The 26,334-nt window shown below is 43.7% G+C and overlaps 1 protein-coding gene and 1 non-coding gene across 2 annotated transcripts; both read right to left on the bottom strand.

The window, feature by feature from the left end:
* On the bottom strand, positions 1-25,428 carry memo1 (mediator of cell motility 1). Its single transcript, XM_031799295.1, has 9 exons — positions 24,954-25,428; positions 11,358-11,439; positions 11,054-11,122; positions 10,513-10,625; positions 8,210-8,321; positions 3,508-3,650; positions 2,724-2,800; positions 2,387-2,491; positions 1-1,264 (listed from the first exon to the last, which is right to left on the bottom strand). The coding sequence occupies exons 1-9, from the start codon at positions 25,012-25,014 to the stop codon at positions 1,133-1,135; spliced, it is 894 nt and encodes a 297-aa protein (XP_031655155.1). The 5' UTR covers positions 25,015-25,428; the 3' UTR covers positions 1-1,132.
* A 366-nt stretch (positions 25,429-25,794) lies between these two features.
* trnah-gug (transfer RNA histidin (anticodon GUG)) lies at positions 25,795-25,866 on the bottom strand. The gene has a single exon. It is a non-coding gene; the product is annotated as a tRNA-His (tRNA).
* Between the last annotated feature and the right edge of the window lie 468 nt (positions 25,867-26,334).

Genomic DNA, 26,334 nt, shown 5'->3' with positions numbered 1-26,334 from the left:
TAATAGCTTGTTAAGCAGTCAGTCAATTTATTTCCTTATCATCAGGGATCACTTTTCCATTTCCATTTGCAGTCAGATTACATGAGCACAGGTCTGTAAATCAGATTACATGAGCACAGGTCTGTAAATCAGATTACATGAGCACAGGTCTGTAAATCAGATTACATGAGCGCAGGTCTGTAAATCAGATTACATGAGCAGAGGTCTGTAAATCAGATTACATGAGCGCAGGTCTGTAAATCAGATTACATGAGCGCAGGTCTGTAAATCAGATTACATGAGCACAGGTCTGTAAATCAGATTACATCAACACAGGTTTTTAAATCAGATTACACGACCGTAGGTTTGCAAAGAGAGCAAATGTAAAGATTCATTAATGCTTATACATTATTTAAAATTGTAATATTCATTTGACTTTTCTCATTCGGGAAACCAGGGTCATATGGAACAAGTCGAGTGCCCTACAACAGCCCCAAATACCCCCCCTCCTTAACCCCCTACAAGACCCCAAATAACCCCCTCCTTAACCCCCAAATACCCCCCCTCCTTAACCCCCTACAAGACCCCAAATACACCCTCCCCTCAACCCCCTACAACAGCCCCAAATAACCCCCCACAAGACCCCCCTAAACGAGCCCCAAATACACCCCCCTTAACGAGCCCCAAATACACCCCCCCCCCACAACCATCCCTGCTCCATGCCAAAATAACACTCCTTCCCTTCAATCTCAAAAACTGCAACTGCACTCCAAGCAAAAGGTAAGACAAAGAAAAACTCTCCGACTCACAACTGCGGAGAGGGGGAGGGCAGGTAGGGGGTGCTGTGAATATAATATCTCTCCTCATTGGCTAGTCCAGATCATCGTTATGGCGATAGAAGTTTGGGTAGTTTAGAGCTGCAGTGGCACCCTATTCCCTATATAGTGCACTACTTTTGACCAGAGTCCTATGGACCCTGCGATAGACTAGCGTCCTGTCCAGGGTTTGTACTTGTATATCAAGCTGCCTCGCCGCTACAGAAACAGGAGATGGGCTCCTGACCTACGGGCCATTCCGGCTTGGACAAGGCTACCATGAGCCCTGGTCAAAAGAAGTGCACTATATAGGTAATAGGGTGCCATTTGGGACCACATCAATGTACAATGAGGGCCCCAGCTGCGTAGCTAACAGAGCTGTCCTGCCAGTTCCTGCACTGGGACGACTGGGCATAGTTCAGGAAGGAGAAGTTCATCTCTGTTCCACTCTTCCTCAGCTCAGACACGGCCTGGAAAACACAATCAATCAAGTAAGACAGGCATCACGTGACACGGGAGCAGTCAGACAGGCATCGCTGTTGTACCCGTATGCTAGCTGTTGTACCCGTATGCTAGCTGTTGTAACCCATATGCTAGCTGTTGTAACCCATATGCTAGCTGTTGTAACCCATATGCTAGCTGTTGTAACCCATATGCTAGCTGTTGTAACCCATATGCTAGCTGTTGTAACCCATATGCTAGCTGTTGTAACCCATATGCTAGCTGTTGTAACCCATATGCTAGCTGTTGTAACCCTATGCTAGCTGTTGTAACCATATGCTAGCTGTTGTAACCATATGCTAGCTGTTGTAACCATATGCTAGCTGTTGTAACCATATGCTAGCTGTTGTAACCATATGCTAGCTGTTGTAACCATATGCTAGCTGTTGTAACCATATGCTAGCTGTTGTAACCATATGCTAGCTGTTGTAACCATATGCTAGCTGTTGTAACCATATGCTAGCTGTTGTAACCATATGCTAGCTGTTGTAACCATATGCTAGCTGTTGTAACCATATGCTAGCTGTTGTAACCATATGCTAGCTGTTGTAACCATATGCTAGCTGTTGTAACCATATGCTAGCTGTTGTAACCATATGCTAGCTGTTGTAACCATATGCTAGCTGTTGTAACCATATGCTAGCTGTTGTAACCATATGCTATGCTAGCTGTTGTAACCATATGCTAGCTGTTGTAACCATATGCTAGCTGTTGTAACCATATGCTAGCTGTTGTAACCATATGCTAGCTGTTGTAACCATATGCTAGCTGTTGTAACCATATGCTAGCTGTTGTAACCATATGCTAGCTGTTGTAACCATATGCTAGCTGTTGTAACCATATGCTAGCTGTTGTAACCATATGCTAGCTGTTGTAACCATATGCTAGCTGTTGTAACCATATGCTAGCTGTTGTAACCATATGCTAGCTGTTGTAACCATATGCTAGCTGTTGTAACCATATGCTAGCTGTTGTAACCATATGCTAGCTGTTGTAACCATATGCTAGCTGTTGTAACCATATGCTAGCTGTTGTAACCATATGCTAGCTGTTGTAACCATATGCTAGCTGTTGTACTTGTTATGACTCACGTTTAGCAGCACTCCAATAGGGTGACGGCCACAGATGGTGTTGTGGTATTTCTTCAAGTAGTTGGTGAAGGACATGGGGTCCAGTGTTTCTATAATGCCCATACCCTGGAGAGACAAGAGAGAGAAGTTTAGAACCCAGTCTGAAAACCCTAACAGTTAGCTATATAACCCTAACCCTGGAGAAACTAGAGAGAGGGGTTTAGAACCCAGTCTGATACAGTAAACTATATAACCCTAACCCTGGAGAGAGGTGGTGATGTCTCAATTATATACATGGAAGGAGAGGAGGGGTTTCATGTTACAACTTGGTAGGAACTGAATATCAAAATGTGTTAACCATTTTATCAAGGTGTTCAATGGATCTGTGGATCTCTCCTTGAGCCTCGTCATAGTACGTGTAGCGGAACCGTTGGCCTGTGGGAAGGAGGTAAATATATTAAAGTCAGGCCCAACCGTGAAGGAGAGGGTTTTTCAAGGAGACAGAACCATTGTTTCTAGATTTAGAACCCCTTTCACAAGATTGTCCCGAACCAAACTGTGCTGGCTTTTCATATCTCTTGTCCCAAACCAAACTATGCTGGCTTTTCATATCACTTGTCCTGAACCAAACTGTGCTGGCTTTTCATATCTCTTGTCCTGAACCAAACTGTGCTGGCTTTTCATATCTCTTGTCCTGAACCAAACTGTGCTGGCTTTTCATATCACTTGTCCTGAACCAAACTGCGCTGGCTTTTCTTCTCTCTTGTCCTGAACCAAACTGCGCTGGCTTTTCATCTCTCTTGTCCTGAACCAAACTGTGCTGGCTTTTCATATCACTTGTCCTGAACCAAACTGTGCTGGCTTTTCATATCACTTGTCCTGAACCAAACTGCGCTGGCTTTTCATCTCTCTTGTCCTGAACCAAACTGTGCTGGCTTTTCATATCACTTGTCCTGAACCAAACTGTGCTGGCTTTTCATATCACTTGTCCTGAACCAAACTGTGCTGGCTTTTCTTTCACATGGTCTTTCCAGCACGGTTCCAGCAACTTCGATGAATGGATGTATAACCAGACTAGCGCAACTCAGCAGTGTGAACAGGGTATAATATATTGATCTCTACCAGTCCTGTTCAGTACGTACCCCAGTGGCAGAAGTCCGAGGAGATGATGAACAAGTTGGAGGGATCAGCCAGATACCTGCTGAGCAATTTCCCATAATCCTGTTCTTTAGACTCACTGAGGGCTCCAACCAGCACCGGGACAATGCTGAGCTCATCTTTATGACTGCAGTAGGAACCAGAGACAACACATTACAAGTCTGTATGGGTGTGGTGCACTGGGCAGTTACCTGACCGAGATGGTAGAAGCTGTTACAGGGACTGAACACATGTAAACCAACCGAAGGTATCTGTATTAATTAAACAGTGTGTGTGTTAATTAAACCCACCTCATTAAACAGTGTGTGTGTTAATTAAACCCACCTCATTAAACAGTGTGTGTGTTAATTAAACCCACCTCATTAAACAGTGTGTGTGTTAATTAAACCCACCTCATTAAACAGTGTGTGTTTTAATTAAACCCACCTCATTAAACAGTGTGTGTGTTAATTAAACCCACCTCATTAAACAGTGTGTGTGTTAATTAAACCCACCTCATTAAACAGTGTGTGTTAATTAAACCCACCTCATTAAACAGTGTGTGTTAATTAAACCCACCTCATTAAACAGTGTGTGTGTTAATTAAACCCACCTCATTAAACAGTGTGTGTGTTAATTAAACCCACCTCATTAAACAGTGTGTGTGTTAATTAAACCCACCTCATTAAACAGTGTGTGTGTTAATTAAACCCACCTCATTAAACAGTGTGTGTGTTAATTAAACCCACCTCATTAAACAGTGTGTGTGTTAATTAAACCCACCTCATTAAACAGTGTGTGTGTTAATTAAACCCACCTCATTAAACAGTGTGTGTGTTAATTAAACCCACCTCATTAAACAGTGTGTGTTTTAATTAAACCCACCTCATTAAACAGTGTGTGTGTTAATTAAACCCACCTCATTAAACAGTGTGTGTGTTAATTAAACCCACCTCATTAAACAGTGTGTGTGTTAATTAAACCCACCTCATTAAACAGTGTGTGTGTTAATTAAACCCACCTCATTAAACAGTGTGTGTGTTAATTAAACCCACCTCATTAAACAGTGTGTGTTAATTAAACCCACCTCATTAAACAGTGTGTGTTTTAATTAAACCCACCTCATTAAACAGTGTGTGTTTTAATTAAACCCACCTCATTAAACAGTGTGTGTGTTAATTAAACCCACCTCATTAAACAGTGTGTGTGTTAATTAAACCCACCTCATTAAACAGTGTGTGTGTTAATTAAACCCACCTCATTAAACAGTGTGTGTTAATTAAACCCACCTCATTAAACAGTGTGTGTTAATTAAACCCACCTCATTAAACAGTGTGTGTTAATTAAACCCACCTCATTAAACAGTGTGTGTGTTAATTAAACCCACCTCATTAAACAGTGTGTGTGTTAATTAAACCCACCTCATTAAACAGTGTGTGTGTTAATTAAACCCACCTCATTAAACAGTGTGTGTGTTAATTAAACCCACCTCATTAAACAGTGTGTGTTAATTAAACCCACCTCATTAAACAGTGTGTGTGTTAATTAAACCCACCTCATTAAACAGTGTGTGTGTTAATTAAACCCACCTCATTAAACAGTGTGTGTTAATTAAACCCACCTCATTAAACAGTGTGTGTGTTAATTAAACCCACCTCATTAAACAGTGTGTGTGTTAATTAAACCCACCTCATTAAACAGTGTGTGTGTTAATTAAACCCACCTCATTAAACAGTGTGTGTGTTAATTAAACCCACCTCATTAAACAGTGTGTGTTAATTAAACCCACCTCATTAAACAGTGTGTGTTTTAATTAAACCCACCTCATTAAACAGTGTGTGTTTTAATTAAACCCACCTCATTAAACAGTGTGTGTGTTAATTAAACCCACCTCATTAAACAGTGTGTGTGTTAATTAAACCCACCTCATTAAACAGTGTGTGTGTTAATTAAACCCACCTCATTAAACAGTGTGTGTTAATTAAACCCACCTCATTAAACAGTGTGTGTGTTAATTAAACCCACCTCATTAAACAGTGTGTGTGTTAATTAAACCCACCTCATTAAACAGTGTGTGTGTTAATTAAACCCACCTCATTAAACAGTGTGTGTGTTAATTAAACCCACCTCATTAAACAGTGTGTGTTAATTAAACCCACCTCATTAAACAGTGTGTGTGTTAATTAAACCCACCTCATTAAACAGTGTGTGTGTTAATTAAACCCACCTCATTAAACAGTGTGTGTTAATTAAACCCACCTCATTAAACAGTGTGTGTTAATTAAACCCACCTCATTAAACAGTGTGTGTGTTAATTAAACCCACCTCATTAAACACTCAAACAGGAAACAGGAAGGATCTGTCTTATTTCTGTAGATTTTCACAACATGATCAAAGGTATGTGGACACTCATTGAACATTTCATTCCAAAATCATTTTGGGTCTAGAGTGTCTCCCCTTTGAAGAGGGGGATGATCGAAGCTGCTTTCCAATCTTTGGGGATATCAGACGATGCGAAGGAGGTTGAACAGGCTAGTAAATAGGGGTTGCAACAATTTCGACAGATCATTTTAGAAAGAAAGGGTCCAGATTTTGCAGCTCTTTCAGAACATCAGCTATCTGGATTAGGATGAAGGAGAAATGGAGGAGGTTTGGGCAAGATGCTGTGGGAGGTGCCGGGCAGTTGACTGGGGTAGGGGTAGCCAGGTGGAAAGCATGGCCAGCCGTAGAAAAATGTTAATTGAAATTCTCAATTATAGTGGATTTATCGGTTATCGGTGGTGACAGCTGCCTCAGTGCAGTGGGCAGCTGGGAGGAAGTGCTCTTATTCTCCATGGACTTTACAGTGTCCCAGAACTTTTTTGAGTTAGTACTACAGGATGCAAATTTCTGTTTGAAAAAGCTAGTCTTGGCTTTCCTAACTGACTGTGTATATTGGTTCCCAACTTCCCTGAAAAGTTGCATATGACAGGGGCTATTCGATGCGAATGCAGTATGCCACAGGATGTTTTTGTGCTGGTTAAGGACAGTGAGGTCTGGGGTGAACCAAGGACTATATCTATTCCTAGTTCTAATTTTTTGGAATGGAGCATGCTTATTTAAGATGGTGAGGAAAGTACTTTTAAAGAATAACCAGGCATCCTCTACTGACGGAATGAGGTCAATATCCTTCCAGGATACCCGGGCCAGGTCGTTTACAAAGGGCTGCTCACTGAAGTTTTTAAGGGAGCGTTTGACAGTGATGAGGGGTGGTCGTTCGACCGCAGACCCATTACGGATGCAGGCAATGAGGCAGTGATCGCTGAGATCTTGGTTGAAGACAGCAGAGGTGTATTTGGAGGGCAGGTTGGTTAGGATGATATCTACGGAGGGTGTCCGTGTTTACGGATTTGGGGTTGTACCTGGTAGGTTCGTTGATAATTTGTATGAGATTGAGGGCATTTGTAGGATGGCCGGGGTATTAAGCATGTTCCAGTTTAGGTCACCTGACAGCACGAGCTCTGAAGATAGATGGGGGGGCAATCAATTCACATATGGTGTCGAGGGCACAGCTGGGGGCAGAGGGGGGTCTATAGCAAGCGGCAACGGTGAGAGACTTGTTTTTAGAGAGGTGGATTTTTAAAAGTAGAAGCTCAAATTGTTTGGGTACAGACCTGGATAGTAGACAGAACTCTTCAGGCTAACTCCACCCCCTTTGGCAGTTCTATCTTGTCAGAAAATGTTATAGTTAGGGATGGAAATGTCAGGGTTTTTGGTGGTCTTCCTAAGCCAGGATTCAGACACGGCTAAGACATCGGGTTGGCAGAGAATAAAACAAAAACGTAGGGAGGAGGCTTCTGTTAACATGCATGAAACCAGGGCTTTTACAGTTACAGAAGTCAACGAATGAGAGCGGCTGGGGAATAGGAGTGGAGCTAGGCACTGCAGGGCCTGGATTCACCTCTACATCACCAGAGGAACAGAGGAGGAGTAGGATAAGGGTACGGATAAAGACTATAAGAACTGGTCGTCTAGTAGGTTCGGAACAGAGAGTAAAAGGAGGAGGTTTCTGGGCGCGGTAGAATAGATTCAAGGCATAATGTACAGGCAAAAGGTATGGTAGGATGTGAGTACATTGGAGGTAAACCAAGGCATTGAGTGATGATGAGAGAGATATTAATATGGAGTTAGTCAAGAACATTAGTGAGGTCTGATGTTAGGCGATTAGGCCTGGCTCAGTCGGAGGCTCCAATTCATCCCAAAGGTGTTTGATGGGTTTAAGGTCAGAGCTCTGTGCAGGACAGTCAAGTATACACCCGTCAGCAACATTTGTGGCTGAAAAATCCACTAATTTGAAGGCGTGTCCACATACTTTTGGCCATGTTGTGTATTCCTGATAAAAGGTGTGTGTGGGTTCATATAGTGGGCCTATTAATTGAGCATGCAGACCTTACTTCATTAGTAAACAACCAATCATACGCCATAGTAAAGACTCAAACCATCATGGAACTGGGGGGAGGGGGGAGAGAGCGCTTAACAAAATGTCAAGACAAACCAGTCATGAATACCTGCTGGCTCCCACCACCACCCCTCCCAGGCAGACAGGCTAGGTCTGTAGAGCCTCTCAGTCCTATGTTACTGTACTCTCTACTGATGGATGGCTTAGTGATTATTGAAGCAGACAGGTCCTTTTTTATTTTATAGCTGCAGTGTGTTAGTCTGTCTTACCTCTCCATGGCTTTAGCAGTGTAAGGCAGATGCATTTCAATGCTGTGCTCCTCCTCGTCTGTCTGAAGACTCATCCTCTCAAACATCCCAGTCTTCCAGAGGTCAGCATAGACTAGAGGGAGGTGAGGATTCAATATACAGGAGGTCAGCATAGACTAGAGAGAGGTGAGGATTCAATATACAGGAGGTCAGCATAGACTAGAGAGAGGTGAGGATTCAATATACAGGAGGTCAGCATAGACTAGAGGGAGGTGAGGATTCAATATACAGGAGGTCAGCATAGACTAGAGAGAGGTGAGGATTCAATATACAGGAGGTCAGCATAGACTAGAGGGAGGTGAGGATTCAATATACAGGAGGTCAGCATAGACTAGAGGGAGGTGAGGATTCAATATACACATATTCATTATTACTGGCCATGTCATTATTACTGGCCATTTGAATTAGCATATTACAACGAGTCATTAGTTTAGACACTAAGGGGTGTAACCAGTGCGGACCTGGGTTCGGATACATAAAAGGAAAAGCAGGCCTGAGGGCTACGCTGCCTTGTACGCCACGACTACAATGATCAGAAATACAGTGGACATTGTTCATGTTGAAAATGACTATTGTAGCTGGAAACGGCTGATTTTGTATGGAATATCTACATAGGCGTACAGAGGCCCATTATCAGCAACCATCACTCCTGTGTTCCAATGACACGTTGTGTTAGCTAATCCAGGTTGATCATTTCAAAAAGGCTAATTGATCATTAGAAAACCCTTTTGCAATTATGTTAGCACAGCTGAAAACTGTTGTATTTTAGACTAGTTGAGTATCTGGAGCATCAGCATTTGTGGGTTCAATTACAGGCTCAAAATGTCCAGAAAATCCTCAGTCTATTCTTGTTCTGAGAAATGAAGGATATTCCATGCGAGAAATTTCCAAGAAACTGAAGATCTCTTACAACGCTGTGTCCTACTCCCTTCACAGAACAGTGCAAACTGGCTCTAACCAGAATAGAAAGAGGAGTGGGAGGCCCCGGTGCACAACTGAGCAAGAGGACATGTAGATTAGTGTCTAGTTTGAGAAACAGATGCCTCACACGTCCTCAACTGGCAGCTTCATTAAATAGTACCTGAAAAACACTGATAAATTTTATGTTATTTAAAATAATTGAAATTTATTCCCCCCGCTTTAAAAAAATAAAAAATCTAAGTGACACCAAACTTTTGAACGGTAGTGTACATCTAAGCTGAGAAAACATTTCAGGCTATTCCGTTATAACAACTAGAGCTGACACAGTCGTTGTAATCAAATCTTAAACTTGTACATTTCAAACTGTCTTTTTGAGAGATGCAGTGGGGATATAGTTCTGTACCTTGGTGAGTGGGTCGGGTTGATAAACCAGGAGGATTCTCCATCATCTTTTTAAATCTCCAGTTTGGGAACATTTTGGGTTCCCAGTAGATTACAACGGCGATGGACAGAAAGTTGTGGATAAAAAGTTTAACAGTATGTCGCCACGCTCAACCAGAATAGCCTGAGCAGCTGCCGACACCTCAAACACGTCGACACATTTGGGCCGACATCACCCCCAGTATCCTTCCACAGGAGCAAGACGGAAACACAAAAACGACACACCATCTCCCCTCTGCAATCAAGCAGCCCTTCACAGCCGATTCTGACCAGGCCAAAGAAATTACAAGATCGATAGCTATGTTTATAGCCGCAGATATGCACCCATTCTCAGTGGGTGAGAAGAATAGGAGTTTCGGTATCTCGTTAAAGTGCTCGAACCATGTTACGAACTTCCCTCCCCCATCCATTTCAGCAAACAGGAAGTAAATGCTCTATAGAAGAAAGCTAAAGCCGAAGATGTCATGGAATTGGCCAATTCACCCTGTGTTGGGCTTACTACAGATGGATGGACCATACCCGGGCCGCGATCCCAAAACATACCCGGCCCGCGATCCCAAAAGCACAACACATACCCGGGTCGTGATCCCAAAACATACCCGGGCCACGATCCCAAAACCACAATACATACCCGGGCCACGATCCCAAAACCACAATACATACCCGGGCCTACTAGACACACTGCAGCTTGTTTGGCAGCGCCAGTCAGATGGTTGGGTCCACTGAGGACATTTACGTTCCCCCCCCTACACGTGTCAAGCTTCACCGTTTAAAACAAAATCCACAGAAACATCAAAACTACCCTTCTGGTCAATCCAGAGATTGCCGAGTGGTGTTTTTAAACCTCAGCAGAGGACAAGGCACAGAATAGAATGTATGTATGCATGCATGTATGTACCTACCATTCTGGTCAATCCTGAGATCGTAGAGAGGTGTTTTATAAACCTCAGCAGAGGACAGGGCACAGCGGGACAGAGGAACATGGTGAGACGGGCCCAAGATGAACACCCTGCGACTACAGGGGGAAGAGAGGAGTCCGTCACCTCACTCTGTCACCTTTACCTCCCTGACTCACATTAGCATAGCAGCTCAGTGGACCCAGTCATTAGTAGCCTCGGCCCAGCAGGCTTTGCTCACGTCGTTCCAAGGTGAGGCTGTGACAGAGGCTAGGCCAATACTGCTAACTACTCTCTGTCTGAGGTAACTAAGGGGCAGATAGTTCCTTCAGGGTGAAACAGGGCAGGCAGATCTAAGGTTTGATAAGGAGGGAAAATGTAGAAACGAAAAAAAAACAAAAAAACAATACATTTACATTTTAAAACATCTAAAATTTCGATATAATATTATTATACTTTACACGGAAATTCATTTGGTTACTGACAAAAGCTGTTCCGTTTAGAAAGTTCCCTGGACATTTTTAACTAAACGTGGTAAATGACTTACGTGACAGAAGGGTCTATTTGTTTGTAGGCGTGTGCAGCACAAGCACCACAGTAGGAATATCCAGCGTGCCTGAAAACACAAATGTCTGTTAGGAGGAAATGACATCATGGCAGGCCAGACACCATTACAACACAAAACATGACATCCTTTGAGGATGTTCGACCCCCCCCCCCCCCCCCCATCAACATGTACACATTTTAGTCCTTCATACACCATTATCAAATCATATTTAGGAGTGACTCTTGATGACCAAGATGAGGCCTTTTCGCGTGACTGAGATATTATAATCAGCAGTGGAGCTTACGGTGCTATGATGGCTCTAGCGGGGCTGATCGTGGATTGTGCTTGAGACAACCAACCTTCTAGTTGTGTATTCAGCTGGGAGCCTGCAGAAAGGGAAGAGGGGGAAACAATTTGAAGAGAATTACACTTCACACAAAACAGAAATTAGTCTTCTGCTGTAGCCAACCACACTTATACAGCGCCTTCAGAAAGGTTTCACACCCCTGGACCTTTCCCACATTTTGTTGCGTTACAGCCTGAATTTAAAATGGATTACATTGAGATTGTGTCGATGGCTTACACACAATACCCCATTAATGTCAAAGTCTAATTGTTTCATATATAACACAAACTCAGCAAAAAAAGGAAGAAATAACTCCCCCTTTTCAGGACCCTATTTTTCAAAAGACAATTCGTGAAAATCCAAATAAGTTCACAGATCTTCATTGTAAAGGGTTTAAACACTGTTTCCCCATGCTTGTTCAATGAACCATCAACAATTAATGAACATGCACCTGTGGAACGGTCATTAAGACACTAACAGCTTACAGACGGTAGGCAATTAAGGTCACAGTTATGAAAACTTAGGACACTAAAGAGGACTTTCTACTGACTCTGAAAAACACCAAAAGAAAGATGCCCAGGGTCCATGCTCATCTGGGTGAACGTGCCTTAGGCATGCTGCAAGGAGGCATGAGGACTGCAGATGTGGCCAGGGCAATAAATTGCAATGTCCGTACTATGAGACGCCGAAGACAGCGCTACAGGGAGACAGGACGGACAGCTGATCGTCCTCGCAGTGGCAGGCCACGTGTAACAACACCTGCACAGGATCAGTACATCTGAACATCACACCTGCGGGATTGGTGAAGGATGCATCAACAACTGCCCGAGTTACACCAGGAAAGCACAATCCCTCCATCAGAGCACAGACTGTCCTCAATAGGCTCAGAGAGGCTGGACTGAGGGCTTGTAGGCCTGTTGTAAGGCAGGTCCTCACCAGACATCACCGGCAACAACGTCGCTTATGGGCACAAACCCACCGTCGCTGGATCAGACAGGAATGGCAAAAAGTGCTCTTCGCTGACGAGTGATGGTTTTGCATACCAGGGGTGATGGTCGGATTCACGTTTATCGTCGAAGGAATGAGTGTTACACCGAGGCCTGTACTCTGGAGCGGGATCGATTTGGAGGTGGAGGGTCCATCATGGTCTGGGGCGGTATGTCACAGCATCATTGGACTGAGCTTGTTGTCATTGCAGGCGATCTCAACGTTGTGCGTTACAGGGAAGACATCCTCCTCCCTTCCGGCATGACCCTCCAGCATGACAATGCCACCAGCCATACTGCTCGTTCTGTGTGAGATTTGCTGCAAGACAGGAATGTCAGTGTTCTGCCATGGCCAGCGAAGAGCCCGGATCTCAATCTCATTGAGCACGTTTGTGACCTGAATGTGCAAATAGAGATACTGGGGTGCAAAAGGAACACATTTTTTTTTTACAATATGGGGATGAGGGAGTTGGATGGGCCATGTACAGGTGCAGTGATCTGTGAGCTGCTCTGACAGCTGATGCTTTAAAGTTACTGAGGGTGATATGAGTCTCCAACTTCAGTGATTATTGCAATTCGTTCCAGTCATTGGCAGCAGAGAACTGGAAGGAAAGGCGGCCAAAGGAGGAATAGGCTTTGGGGGTGACCAGTGAGATATACCTGCTGGAGCGTGTGCTATGGGTAGGTGCCGCTATGGTGACCAGTGATCTGAGAAGGCAGGGCTTTACCTAGCAAAGACTTATAGATGACCATGAGCCAGTGGGTTTGGCGACGAATATGAAGCGAGGGCCAGAATACAGGTCGCAGTGGTGGGTAGTATATGGGGTTTTGGTGACAAAACAGATGGCACTGTGATAAACTGCATCCAATTTGTTGAGTAGAGTGTTGGAGGCTATTTTGCAAATGACATCGAAGAAGTCAAGGATCGGTAGGATAGTCAGTTTTACGAGGGTGTGTTTGGCAGCATGAGCGAAGGATGCTTGTTGCGAAATGGAAAGCCGATTCTAGATTTAATTTTGGATTGGAGATGCTTAAAGAGTCTGGAAGGAGAGTTTACAGTCTAACCAGACACCTAGGTATTTCTAATTGTCCACGTATTCTAAGTCAGAACAGTCCTGAGTAGTGATGCTGGACGGGCGAGCAGGTGCGGGCAGCGATCGGTTGAAGAGCATATATTTAGTTTTACTTGCATTTAAGAGAAGCTAAGGGGGAGAGTTGTATGAAATTGAAGCTCGTCTGGAGGTTAGTTAACAGTGTCCCAAGGGCCAGAAGTATACAGAATGGTGTCGTCTGCGTATAGGTGTATCAGAGAATTACCAGCAGCAAGAGCGACATCATTGATGTATACAGAGAAAAGAGTCGTCTGAGAATTGAACCCTGTGGTCCGGACAACAGGCTCTCCGATTTGACACACTGAACTCTATCAGAGAAGTAGTTGGATGAACCAGGGGAGGCAGTCATTTGAGAAACCAAGGCTGTCAAGTCTGCCGATAAGAATGTGGTAATTGACAAAGTCGAAAGCCTTGGCCAGGTCGATGAACACAGCTGCACAGTACAATCTTTTATCGATGGCGGTTATGATGTCGTTTAGGACCTTGAGCGTGGCTGAGGTGCACCCATGACCAGATTGCATAGCGGAGAAGGTACGGTGGGATTCTAAATGGTCGGTGATCTGTTTGTTCACTTGGCTTTCAAGGCCTTAGAAAGACAGGGTAGGATAGATATAGGTCTGTAACAGTTTGGGTCTAGAGTGTCTCCCCCTTTGAAGAGGGGGATGACCTCAGCAGCTTTCCAATCTTTGGGGATCTCAGACGAAATGAAAGAGGTTGAACAGGCTGGTAAATAGGGGTTGCAACAATTTCGGCAGATAATTTTAGAAAGAGAGGGTCCAGATTGTCTAGCCCGGCTGATTTGTAGGGGTCCAGATTTTGCAAATCTTTCAGAACATCAGCTATCTGGATTTGGGTGAAGGAGAAATGGAGGAGGTTTGGCAAAGTTGTTGTGGAGGGGTGCAGGGCTGTTGATCGGGGTAGGGGTAGCCAGGTGGAAAGCATGGCCAGCTGTAGAAAAATTATCGAAATGCTAAATTATTGTGGATTTATCAGTGGTGACAGTGTTTCCTAGCCTCAGTGCAGTGGGCAGCTGGGAGGAGGTGCTCTTATTCTCCATGGGCTTTAGTGTCCCAGAACTTTTTCGAGTTTGTGCTACAGGATGCAATTTCTGTTTGAAAAAGCTAGCCATCACTTTGCTTTCCTAACTGCCTGTATATATTTGTTCCTAACTTACCTGAAAAGTTGCATATTGCGGGGGCCTAATCCAAGCTTATAATTATAAAAGGCTAATTGATTGTTAGAAAACCCTTTTGCAATTATGTTAGCACAGCTGAAAACTGTTGTCCTGATTGAAGAAGCAATAAAACTGGCCTTCTTTAGACTAGTTGAGTATCTGGAGCATCAGCATTTGTGGGTTCGATTACAGGCTCAAAAATGGCCAGAAACTCCTCAGTCTATTCTTGTTCTGAGAAATGAAGGCGATTCCATGTGAGAAATTGCCAAGAAACTGAAGATCTCGTACAACGCTGTGTACTACTCCCTTTACAGAACAGCGCAAACTGGCTCTAACCAGAATAGAAAGAGGAGTGGGAGGACCCCGTGCAGAACTGAGCAAGAGGACAAGTAGATTAGTGTCTAGTTTGAGAAACGGACGCCTCACAAGTCCTTAACTGACAGCTTCATTAAATAGTACCCACAAAACACCAGTCTCAACGTCAACAGTGAAGAGGCGACTCCGGGATGCTGGTCTTCTAGGCAGAGTTGCAAAGAAAAGGCCATATCTCAGACTGGCCAATAAAAAGAAAAGATTAGGATGGACAAAAGGACACTTGACAGAGGAACTCTGCCTGTAATAATACCACTGTAATTACATGTTTAATATGATTTTTGAATGACCATGTCATCTCTGTAACCCACACATCCAATTATATGTAATGTCCCACAGTGGAGCAGTGAATTTCAAAAACAGACAACCACAAAGACCACGGAAGTTTTCCAATTCCTAACAAATAAACTCCAACTCTACCCATTGGTATTTGGGTAAAAAAGAAAAGGGGAAAAAAAAGCAGACATTGAACACCCCGTTGAGCTGAAGTTTTTAATTCCACTTGGATGGTGTATCAATACACCCAGTCACTAACAAAGATAACTGAGTTGCCAGAGAGGAATGAAACTTCTCAGGGATTTCACCATGAGGCAAATGGTGACTTTTAAAACAGTTATAGAATTTAATGGGTTGTGATAGGAGAAAACTGAGGATGGATCAACAACATTGTATAGTTACTCCACAAACCGAATCTAATTGACAGAGTGAAAAGGAAGCCTGTATCCAATACAAATATTCCACAACAAGGAACTAAAGTAATACTGCAAAAAAGTTGTGTTTGGGACAAATCAAATACAACACATTACAGAGTACCACACTCCATATTTTCAAGCATTGTGGTGGCTGCACCATGTTATGGGTATGCTTGTAATCGTTAAGGACTGGGGAGTTTTTCCAGGATTAAAAGAAATGGAATGAAGCTAAGCACAGGCAAAATCCTAGAGGAAAAGCTGGTTCAGTCTGCTTTCCACCAGACACTGGGAGATGAATTCACCTTTCAACAGGATAATAACCTGAAACACAAGGCCACATCTACACTGGAGTTGCTTAGCATGAAGACAGTGAATGTTCCCGAGTGGCTGAGTAACAGTTGACTTAAATCGACTTGAAAATGACTGTCCAGCAATGATCAATAACCAATTTGACATAGCTTTTGAGCATTTGAAGGGCAAATGTTGCACAATTCAGAGTGGAAAGCTCTTACAGACTTACCCAGAAAGACTCAAAGTTGTAATCGTTACCAAAAGTTATTTTACAAAGTATTGACCCAGGGGTGTGAATACTTCTGAGGTATTTCATTGGCAAAAAAAAAAAATCCTAAAATTTCTAAAAACACGTTTTCACTATCATTATGGGGTATTGTTTGTAGACGGTTAAGGGAGAGAAAAAAAAATGTCTTCCTTTTTTAAATTCAGGCTGTAAACACATTTACAGAAGGTCAAGAAGTCTAACTGTAACCGTTAGCTAGCTAACTAACGACTCTATTTAGAGTCCGCTCTCATCAATATCCGCAGCGGCATCAACGTCAAGCTCAGCACCAGGAACTAATGCAAGTCACCTCTCGATCACCTCACCTGGCGAGCAAATATATACACTGGAACTACGCATAGTCAAGTGTTCTGTTGGGTGAGTCTACAATTCAACTGCAACTTCTGCTGTCGTCATTTCTGTATTATTTCTGAGCATGGAATCGCTTAGCTGATTGGTTCATGTAAGGCTTGAATTGGAGAAAAGGGGGTATTCATAAGAGGGGATGGTGTGGGTGACTGACTGGTGTCTGTTGGACGTGAGTATTGTGTGTGAAGGTCAGTCAGTACACATGATATATTGACATGAGGGGGTGGATATAGTGCCTTGTTTGAGTGTGTATTGATAGGGACAAAGTAGTCAAATGTTGGCTACTGTGTACAGACTAACCCTGCTGCTGATAACACCAGCTTTAGTAGCACATGGTTTATTGTATGGTTACACATCCTCACAATCAGTCTTCATGGTCTTTCCAGGACAAACAAATCTGCAAGAGGTCGACTATAGAATGCCTATTACTAGCTTTTGTGTACAGGGCATTCAGAAAGTATTCAGACCCATTCACATTTGTGTTACGTTACAGCCGTATTCTAAAATGGATTAAATAGACCCCCCCCCCTCATCAATCTGAACACAATACAACAATGACTCTCATACTCCAGGCCTGGAGTTTAGTATACTACCACTGGTGTGCCATCCAGGCCTGGAGTTTAGTATACTACCACTGGTGTGCCATCCAGGCCTGGAGTTTAGTATACTACCACTGGTGTGCCATCCAGGCCTGGAGTTTAGTATACTACCACTGGTGTGCCATCCAGGCCTGGAGTTTAGTATACTGCCACTGGTCTGCTATCCAGGCCTGGAGTTTAGTATACTACCACTGGTCTGCCATCCAAGCCTGGAGTTTAGTATACTACCACTGGTGTGCCATCCAGGCCTGGAGTTTAGTATACTACCACTGGTCTGCCATCCAGGCCTGGGGTTTAGTATACTACCACTGGTGTGCCATCCAGGCCTGGAGTTTAGTATACTACCACTGGTGTGCCATCCAGGCCTGGAGTTTAGTATACTGCCACTGGTGTGCCATCCAGGCCTGGAGTTTAGTATACTACCACTGGTGTGCCATCCAGGCCTGGAGTTTAGTATACTGCCACTGGTGTGCCATCCAGGCCTGGAGTTTAGTATACTACCACTGGTGTGCCATCCAGGCCTGGAGTTTAGTATACTACCACTGGTGTGCCATCCAGGCCTGGAGTTTAGTATACTACCACTGGTGTGCCATCCAGGCCTGGAGTTTAGTATACTGCCACTGGTGTGCCATCCAGGCCTGGAGTTTAGTATACTGCCACTGGTGTGCCATCCAGGCCTGGAGTTTAGTATACTACCACTGGTGTGCCATCCAGGCCTGGAGTTTAGTATACTGCCACTGGTGTGCCATCCAGGCCTGGAGTTTAGTATACTACCACTGGTGTGCCATCCAGGCCTGGAGTTTAGTATACTACCACTGGTGTGCCATCCAGGCCTGGAGTTTAGTATACTACCACTGGTCTGCCATCCAGTCCTGGAGTTTAGTATACTACCACTGGTCTGCCATCCAGGCCTGGAGTTTAGTATACTACCACTGGTGTGCCATCCAGGCCTGGAGTTTAGTATACTACCACTGGTGTGCCATCCAGGCCTGGAGTTTAGTATACTACCACTGGTGTGCCATCCAAGCCTGGAGTTTAGTATACTACCACTGGTGTGCCATCCAGGCCTGGAGTTTAGTATACTACCACTGGTCTGCCATCCAGGCCTGGGGTTTAGTATACTACCACTGGTGTGCCATCCAGGCCTGGAGTTTAGTATACTACCACTGGTGTGCCATCCAGGCCTGGAGTTTAGTATACTGCCACTGGTGTGCCATCCAGGCCTGGAGTTTAGTATACTACCACTGGTGTGCCATCCAGGCCTGGAGTTTAGTATACTGCCACTGGTGTGCCATCCAGGCCTGGAGTTTAGTATACTACCACTGGTGTGCCATCCAGGCCTGGAGTTTAGTATACTACCACTGGTGTGCCATCCAGGCCTGGAGTTTAGTATACTACCACTGGTGTGCCATCCAGGCCTGGAGTTTAGTATACTGCCACTGGTGTGCCATCCAGGCCTGGAGTTTAGTATACTGCCACTGGTGTGCCATCCAAGCCTGGAGTTTAGTATACTACCACTGGTGTGCCATCCAGGCCTGGAGTTTAGTATACTGCCACTGGTGTGCCATCCAAGCCTGGAGTTTGGTATACTACCACTGGTATGCCATCCAGGCCTGGAGTTTAGTATACTACCACTGGTCTGCCATCCAAGCCTGGAGTTTGGTATACTACCACTGGTATGCCATCCAGGCCTGGAGTTTAGTATACTACCATTGGTGTGCCATCCAAGCCTGGAGTTTAGTATACTACCATTGGTGTGCCATCCAGGCCTGGAGTTTAGTATACTGCCACTGGTGTGCCATCCAGGCCTGGAGTTTAGTATACTACCACTGGTGTGCCATCCAGGCCTGGAGTTTAGTATACTACCACTGGTCTGCCATCCAAGCCTGGAGTTTGGTATACTACCACTGGTATGCCATCCAGGCCTGGAGTTTAGTATACTACCACTGGTCTGCCATCCAGTCCTGGAGTTTAGTATACTGCCACTAGTCTGCCATCCAAGCCTGGAGTTTGGTATACTACCACTGGTATGCCATCCAGGCCTGGAGTTTAGTATACTACCATTGGTGTGCCATCCAAGCCTGGAGTTTAGTATACTACCATTGGTGTGCCATCCAGGCCTGGAGTTTAGTATACTGCCACTGGTGTGCCATCCAGGCCTGGAGTTTAGTATACTGCCACTGGTGTGCCATCCAGGCCTGGAGTTTAGTATACTACCACTGGTGTGCCATCCAGGCCTGGAGTTTAGTATACTACCACTGGTGTGCCATCCAGTCCTGGAGTTTAGTATACTACCACTGGTCTGGCATCCAGTCCTGGAGTTTAGTATACTACCACTGGTCTGCCATCCAGGCCTGGAGTTTAGTATACTACCACTGGTCTGCCATCCAGGCCTGGAGTTTAGTATACTACCACTGGTGTGCCATCCAGTCCTGGAGTTTAGTATACTGCCACTGGTGTGCCATCCAGTCCTGGAGTTTAGTATACTACCACTGGTCTGCCATCCAAGCCTGGAGTTTGGTATACTACCACTGGTGTGCCATCCAGGCCTGGAGTTTAGTATACTGCCACTGGTGTGCCATCCAGGCCTGGAGTTTAGTATACTACCACTGGTGTGCCATCCAGGCCTGGAGTTTAGTATACTACCACTGGTGTGCCATCCAGGCGTGGAGTTTTCCCTGGTCTGCCATCCAGGCCTGGAGTTTCCCCAGACTTAAAGGCTTTAATTGCATCAAGAAGTCCCTCCTCTGTAATTCGTCCTTCACATGAGTCTTTCTGTACAGATGTTAATTTTACATTATTAAATAGAACATAAATCTTTACAATTAACTTTGGTTAGTGGAGATAGAGACTGAGACGAAAACATATGTTTACAAGTACTCTGCTTCCTCTTTCAAAAATTAGTTTGGTGAATCATGGGTGACTCATTTTATCCAGTTCACTTTATTTAAAAAAAAATATATATATATATATTACACATGATCTTTCTTGAATCAGTTCCTCCATTCCTTTTTGTTTCTCCTCTTAACTTATTCTCTGCCTCTACGGTTCAGTTTTTATTGCTGTCTAACTGTTAGTCGCCTTATTTCCTTCGCTCATATAAACTCGACCTAAAATGCTTTCGTTTTAAAGACGAGCACGGAATGGATGGCAGACCAGTGGCAGTATACTAAACTCCAGGCCTGGGTGGCAGACCAGTGGTAGTATCCACAACTTAAATCTAAACAGATATGATATCCCTTCTCTTTTAGCCAGATAAATACTGATAGTATTTTCTGCTAAGTCATTACAATTATAACTGGCTAAGAGATGCCAAAGTTTCAATTATATTTATCATAATATGAGTGTCCATTTTGCTGTACCAAGATATTTGTTCTCCACTATACCACACGCTAAACCCCCCTAATCCCATATTGGGTTGTCGTCCCAGTGACTGGCTCCCCATCCATCCCACCTGGATCCTACAATTTTACTGCTAAATCAAAACGATGCAGGGAGTTGGTGTATCATTTAATCTTGTATTTCTTGGCAAGTAAACATGTTTCAATAAACCAGTAGATTAGTCTGTCAATAAAGCAAATAAGGTTTTGTATTCAAGACAGAGTTTATTTCCTCTGGAGACCAAGGTGAGTTTACACAGCAGTATGCAGGAACGATGATGACACACATACATACAAAAGGAGTGACATATAGGGAAGGAACCAAAGGGAGTGACATGGGGCAGGTAATCAAGGAGGTGATGGGAGTCCAGGTGAGTGTCATTATTTATGCGCTGATAGACGTAATGATGGAGGCACGTGTGCACCATAACGAGCAGCTTGGTGACCTCGAGGCCGGAGATAATAAATATGCAATGATCAGATTAACAATGATGTGTGTGGACGTGCTGACCAAATTAATGCACACCAGTAGACCTTTCCAAAAGCAATCAAAAGTTACAACTGACCACGGAATAAAGACCCACCTGACCACGGAATAAAGACCTACTGACCACAGAATAAAGACCCACTGACCACAGAATAAAGACCCACTGACCACGGAATAAAGACCCAAAGACCACGGAATAAAGACCTACTGACCACAGAATAAAGACCGTTGGAATAAAGACCTACTGACCGTGGAATAAAGACCTACTGACCACGGAATAAAGACCTACTGACCACGGAATAAAGACCTACTGACCACGGAATAAAGACCGTTGGAATAAAGACCCACTGACCACGGAATAAAGACCTACTGACCACGGAATAAAGACCTACTGACCACGGAATAAAGACCTACTGACCACGGAATAAAGACCGTTGGAATAAAGACCCACTGACCATGGAGTAAAGACCATGGAATAGAGACCGTGATGACTTATGTGAGCAGCTCTACACCACACGGGTCAGTATAATAAACGGTGATTTGATGTGTACCGGCATGCTGTTACGGAGCTATAGGACTGAGGAGTGTGTTTCCACACTCTTGCTCTATAGGGCACAGCTTTAGTCTGTATGCAACAGCGCGCTGGTTTACTGGGAGAAGAGAATTCCCCTACCCAAGAATAGTAAAGTACTGGTTCTAACAACCGACCAATCAGCTTGCTGCCAACTCTTATCAAACTTCTGGAGAAATTTAAATAAATAAATGGTGTTCAACCAGATGCAATGCCATTTCTCTGTAAACAAATTGACAGACTTACAGAATGCACTGCACTGACAACAAACGACCGATGATTGGTTGAAATACATCGATAATAGAATTGTGGGAGCTATAGTGTTAGATTTCAGTGCAGCCTTTGATGTTATTGACTATAACCGGTAGGGATGAGATCTGGAGGTTTAAGGACGACATGCTGCTTACTTAGCGAGTAACAGATTTCATCTGCTACACTAATCCCTTCAAGATCTAGCAAAGTTAGTCATCAAAACAGAAAATAGTGCGGTTTGGTGACCCACGCTTGTGTGATGAGATACTTGGCAGAGACCTGAAGACGTGTTAGTTAGACAAGTCTCTTGCAAGAGTACTCATTATAAAAGGGGTAATGTGACTGACTGGGTTAAGATGGTTAGCCTACTGAGCTAAAGCCTAGGCATTGATTCTGTCTCTTTTGAGGTCAAAAGGTACCTGGTTCACACCCAGTCAGTCAGAAGATCAAGATGAATTAGGGAGTGTTATTGGTCTATGACAGGGCTATTCACACTCCATTATAACGTGTCTATAGAGGGGAACAGAAGGCTAAGAGAGTCTTTCAGAAATGGGATCATAACAGTGGATAGGCAAACGGTTCAAACGCTAGAGCCAATTTCATTGGAAGCAAATAAATGACACTTTGAGGAACTTGAAATTATAGTTTGGAAACTTGATACAAACAATGCATGTAATATTTACCGTATTGAAACTGAATAATTATTGAATTTCAAAATGTAATTAGAAATTTAAAAACTGAATGCAATATTAATTCAATTCAGTTTCAAACCATGAAATACAAGTTACATTTATGATTTAAAATAGAACATTTGTGCATTTCCAAACTATTACTTTAAAATTCAATATCCAAATTCAAAAAATATTGAATTCAAATGCAGTTTCTTTTGGCACTGAAATTGCTCCGTAGGGGGCTCTGTGTTGAAGCCACAGTGCCTCCATCTTGGTACTCCCTCATCATTGTGTTGAAGCCACTGTGCCTCCATCTTTGTACTCCCTCACCATTGTGTTGAAGCCACTGTGCCTCCATCTTTGTACTCCCTCACCGTTGTGTTGAAGCCACAGTGCCTCCATCTTGGAACTCCCTCACCATTGTGTTGAAGCCACAGTGCCTCCATCTTGGTACTCCCTCACCATTGTGTTGAAACCACAGTGCCTCCATCTTGGAACTCCCTCACCATTGTGTTGAAGCCACAGTGCCTCCATCTTGGTACTCCCTCATCATTGTGTTGAAGCCACAGTGCCTCCATCTTGGTACTCCCTCACCATTGTGTTGAAACCACAGTGCCTCCATCTTGGAACTCCCTCACCATTGTGTTGAAGCCACTGTGCCTCCATCTTTGTACTCCCTCACCATTGTGTTGAAGCCACAGTGCCTCCATCTTGGTACACCACCTATTGTAAAAAATATTTTTGGAAGCTATAGAAATGAATTCATTAATGTCTACATTCGTTTTATATATTATATTACAGACAGATTATTGCAAACATGTAATATAATTTTAGATTATTAATGCTACTGTCCCTACTACAACAAAAATAATTAAATATATGAGATTTTGTCCTTGAAACACTTAATTGAAACACTATAGAATTCCATCCATTCCTATGGAGGACTGCTCCTACTGGGGGTGCCAATATGGCCGACTGGTGGCTTCAAAGCCTCTCACTGGCCAATACGTAATATCAGCAATCTAAGGTTTATATGACCAGTCCATTTCATCTCGCCAGGACAGAAAAAAAAAAAAAGACAAATAAACATTTGCAGGTTTTGTTGCTCTCAACCAACTGAGAGAGAGCACGGTCTGTCCTTTCCTTCCTCCTTCTGCTGCTGCTATCCTCCTCAATTAGTCAACTAGCTAGCAACCCATCTATACTGAACAAATATATACATGCAACATATAAAGTGTTGGTTTCATGAAATAAAGGAACTCAAATGTTCCATACGCACAAAAAGCTTACTTAGCTCAAATTGTGCACATGTTTGTTTACATCCCTGTTAGTGAGCATTTCTCCTTTGCCAAGATAATCAATCCACCTGACCGGTGTGGCATATCAAGAAGTTGATTAAATAACATCATTACACAGGTGCACCTTGTGCTGGGGGGTGATAAAATACCACTAAAATGTGCAGTTATGTCAGTGCCACATATGTCTCCAGTTGAGGGAGCGTGTAATTGACATGCTGACTGCAGGATTGTCCACCAGAGCTGTTGCCAGAGAATGTAATGTTAATTTCTCTACCATAAGCCGCTGATTTTAGAGAATTTGGCTGTATGTCCAACCGCAGACCACATGTAACCACGCCAGCCAGCATCTGAGACCATGAAAGCTGATGAAATTGAGAGTATTTCTGTGCTCCTTACCAGTCATGTGAAATCCATAGATTAGGACATAATTTATTTATTTCAATTGACTGATTTCCGTATATGAAGTGTAACTCTGTAAAATAATTTCCAGGACACCAGCCCAGAGAGACTAGTCTGCAGCTAGGTAGGCTTGCTATAGTAACCCTGCTAACTAGGTACTACCCCTCACAACAGCCCCTGAAAGACAGGTCAGCTAGCTAGCTTGGTTAGCTAACCCAGCTAGGAACTTCCCTGGACAACAACTCAAACATTACAGAGACCAGTCTGCTAGCTAGTTAGCTTGGTTAGATAACCCTGATAGCAACTTCACTGGAAAACAACCCAAACATTACAGAGACCAGTCTGCTCGCTAGCTAGGTTAGATAACCCTGCTAGTAACCCCCCTGGACAACAACCCAAACATTGCTAGCTAGCTTGGTTAGCTAACCCAGCTAGCAACTTCCCTGGACACCAACCCAAACATTACAGAGACCAGTCTGCTAGCTAGCTAGCTAGCTTGGTTAGCTAACCCAGCTAGCAACTTCCCTGGACACCAACCCAAACATTACCTAGACCAGTCTGCTAGCTAGCTAGGGTAGATAACCCTGCTAGCAACTTCCCTGGTCTCTGGCCCATTCCCCCGGTTCAGTTCTATACCTGAGGCGGCGTACCAACTGCCAGCGTGACTTGCTTCTCTGCACACTGTTCGGTTAGACATCTTAACTCCGGAGCTGCCAATCTTGGTAAACTGGAACCTTGTCAGGTAGAAAAAGTTAAAACTCCGGGAGTGGGGGGGGAGAGAAAAAAAACAACTGGCCAGATAGAAACCACCAACAAAAACAAAACGTCGACTAAGACAAAGAAGGAATGCAAAAAAAAAAATAGGAAGTTAGCCAGCCAGCTAACGTTAGATAAAAAAAAATGCTGAGAAAAGTGATTCTATTTGATAGTTAGCCAGCAGACTACTTTAAAATACAATACTTTTAAACGATAATTACGGATGAACAAAATCTCAATGCAGTGTTGTCAGTTGGTTGTCATAAATAACACCATTTTACTTGACTAAAACCGGTATGACATAAATCGGGATAGCTAGTAGCTCACTGGGCATCAGATTCTTTTTACGCCTGCTGCTTTCGTTAGATCCGACTCCAAGTAAATAACAACCAGCCATTGGCCGGCACCATATTTTACTTTACACGGATTGGTTGCTTCTTGATGGCAGGTAATAAGGCGGTGTTAAACGTTTACTAAAAATGACGTAAGGCTGCGTGGATTGGCTGCTCGAAGAGCATGTGAAACGATTCGTTAAAAAAACATGTGTTAGGCGTGGCTATGACCCAGCTGTAGAAAGAGTCGGTTCACCGGCATAACAAATATGATATATTTCTTAATTTCTTCCCATGAAATACTTAAATAGATATGGTAACAAAGAATAGTTATTACGTTTTGAAGCTATTCAAAAAGAGCCCTTTTGCCGTGATATTGTATACCGCAATGCCGTGACCCGGATTCGAACCGGGGTTGCTGCGGCCACAACGCAGAGTACTAACCACTATACGATCACGGCGAGCTACCAGGGCATATATGTACATGGGATATATCCCCCTCCCATAGAACGCGCATTCACCGCATTTCGTTGGAAGTGTTGCTTATCCTGTAATTCTCATTTAATTGAAATCATGGTACAAAGCTGATTTTTCTCTAAGTTAGACAATTTTCGGGACATCTTTGGGACACCATGGCCCGGTTCCCCGTTTGAGTGGAGATTTCAGTTAAGGACCAACGGATTGATCTAAAATGTACAAACTCTGCCCACCACTGGGCCATGCAAAACGAACTCGCCCATTGTTGTGTATAAATAGGCGGATTCGATTTTGCTGAGCGGCGGGCACCGGACATCTGCTCGTTTCATCATCGGGAATCTGTGCCACTCCGTAATTTGGTCAACAAGGGCAGAAACATAAAATAAAGGTTTTAATTGTCTAACTTGTCTTCATTCGGAAAGGCAGATAAAGCCCAAAAGCAATCACTTTTA

Source organism: Oncorhynchus kisutch, linkage group LG20, assembly GCF_002021735.2.
Source record: "Oncorhynchus kisutch isolate 150728-3 linkage group LG20, Okis_V2, whole genome shotgun sequence".
Classification (NCBI taxonomy): Eukaryota; Metazoa; Chordata; class Actinopteri; order Salmoniformes; family Salmonidae; genus Oncorhynchus; species Oncorhynchus kisutch.
The sequence above is the reverse complement of the archived record's forward strand: the minus strand, read 5'-3'. Positions and strand labels throughout refer to the sequence as shown.

Bases quoted from the DNA above. Each gene is read 5' to 3' on its own strand.
- memo1 (XM_031799295.1), bottom strand. From the start codon at position 25,014: ATGTCTAACCGAACAGTGTGCAGAGAAGCAAGTCACGCTGGCAGTTGG. The intron at 11,440-24,953 runs GTATAGAACTGA...CCCTTTCTGCAG, and splicing joins CAGTTGGTACGCCGCCTCAG to GCTCCCAGCTGAATACACAA. The intron at 1,265-2,386 runs GTGAGTCATAAC...TGTGTTTTCCAG, and splicing joins CTATTGGAGTGCTGCTAAAC to GCCGTGTCTGAGCTGAGGAA.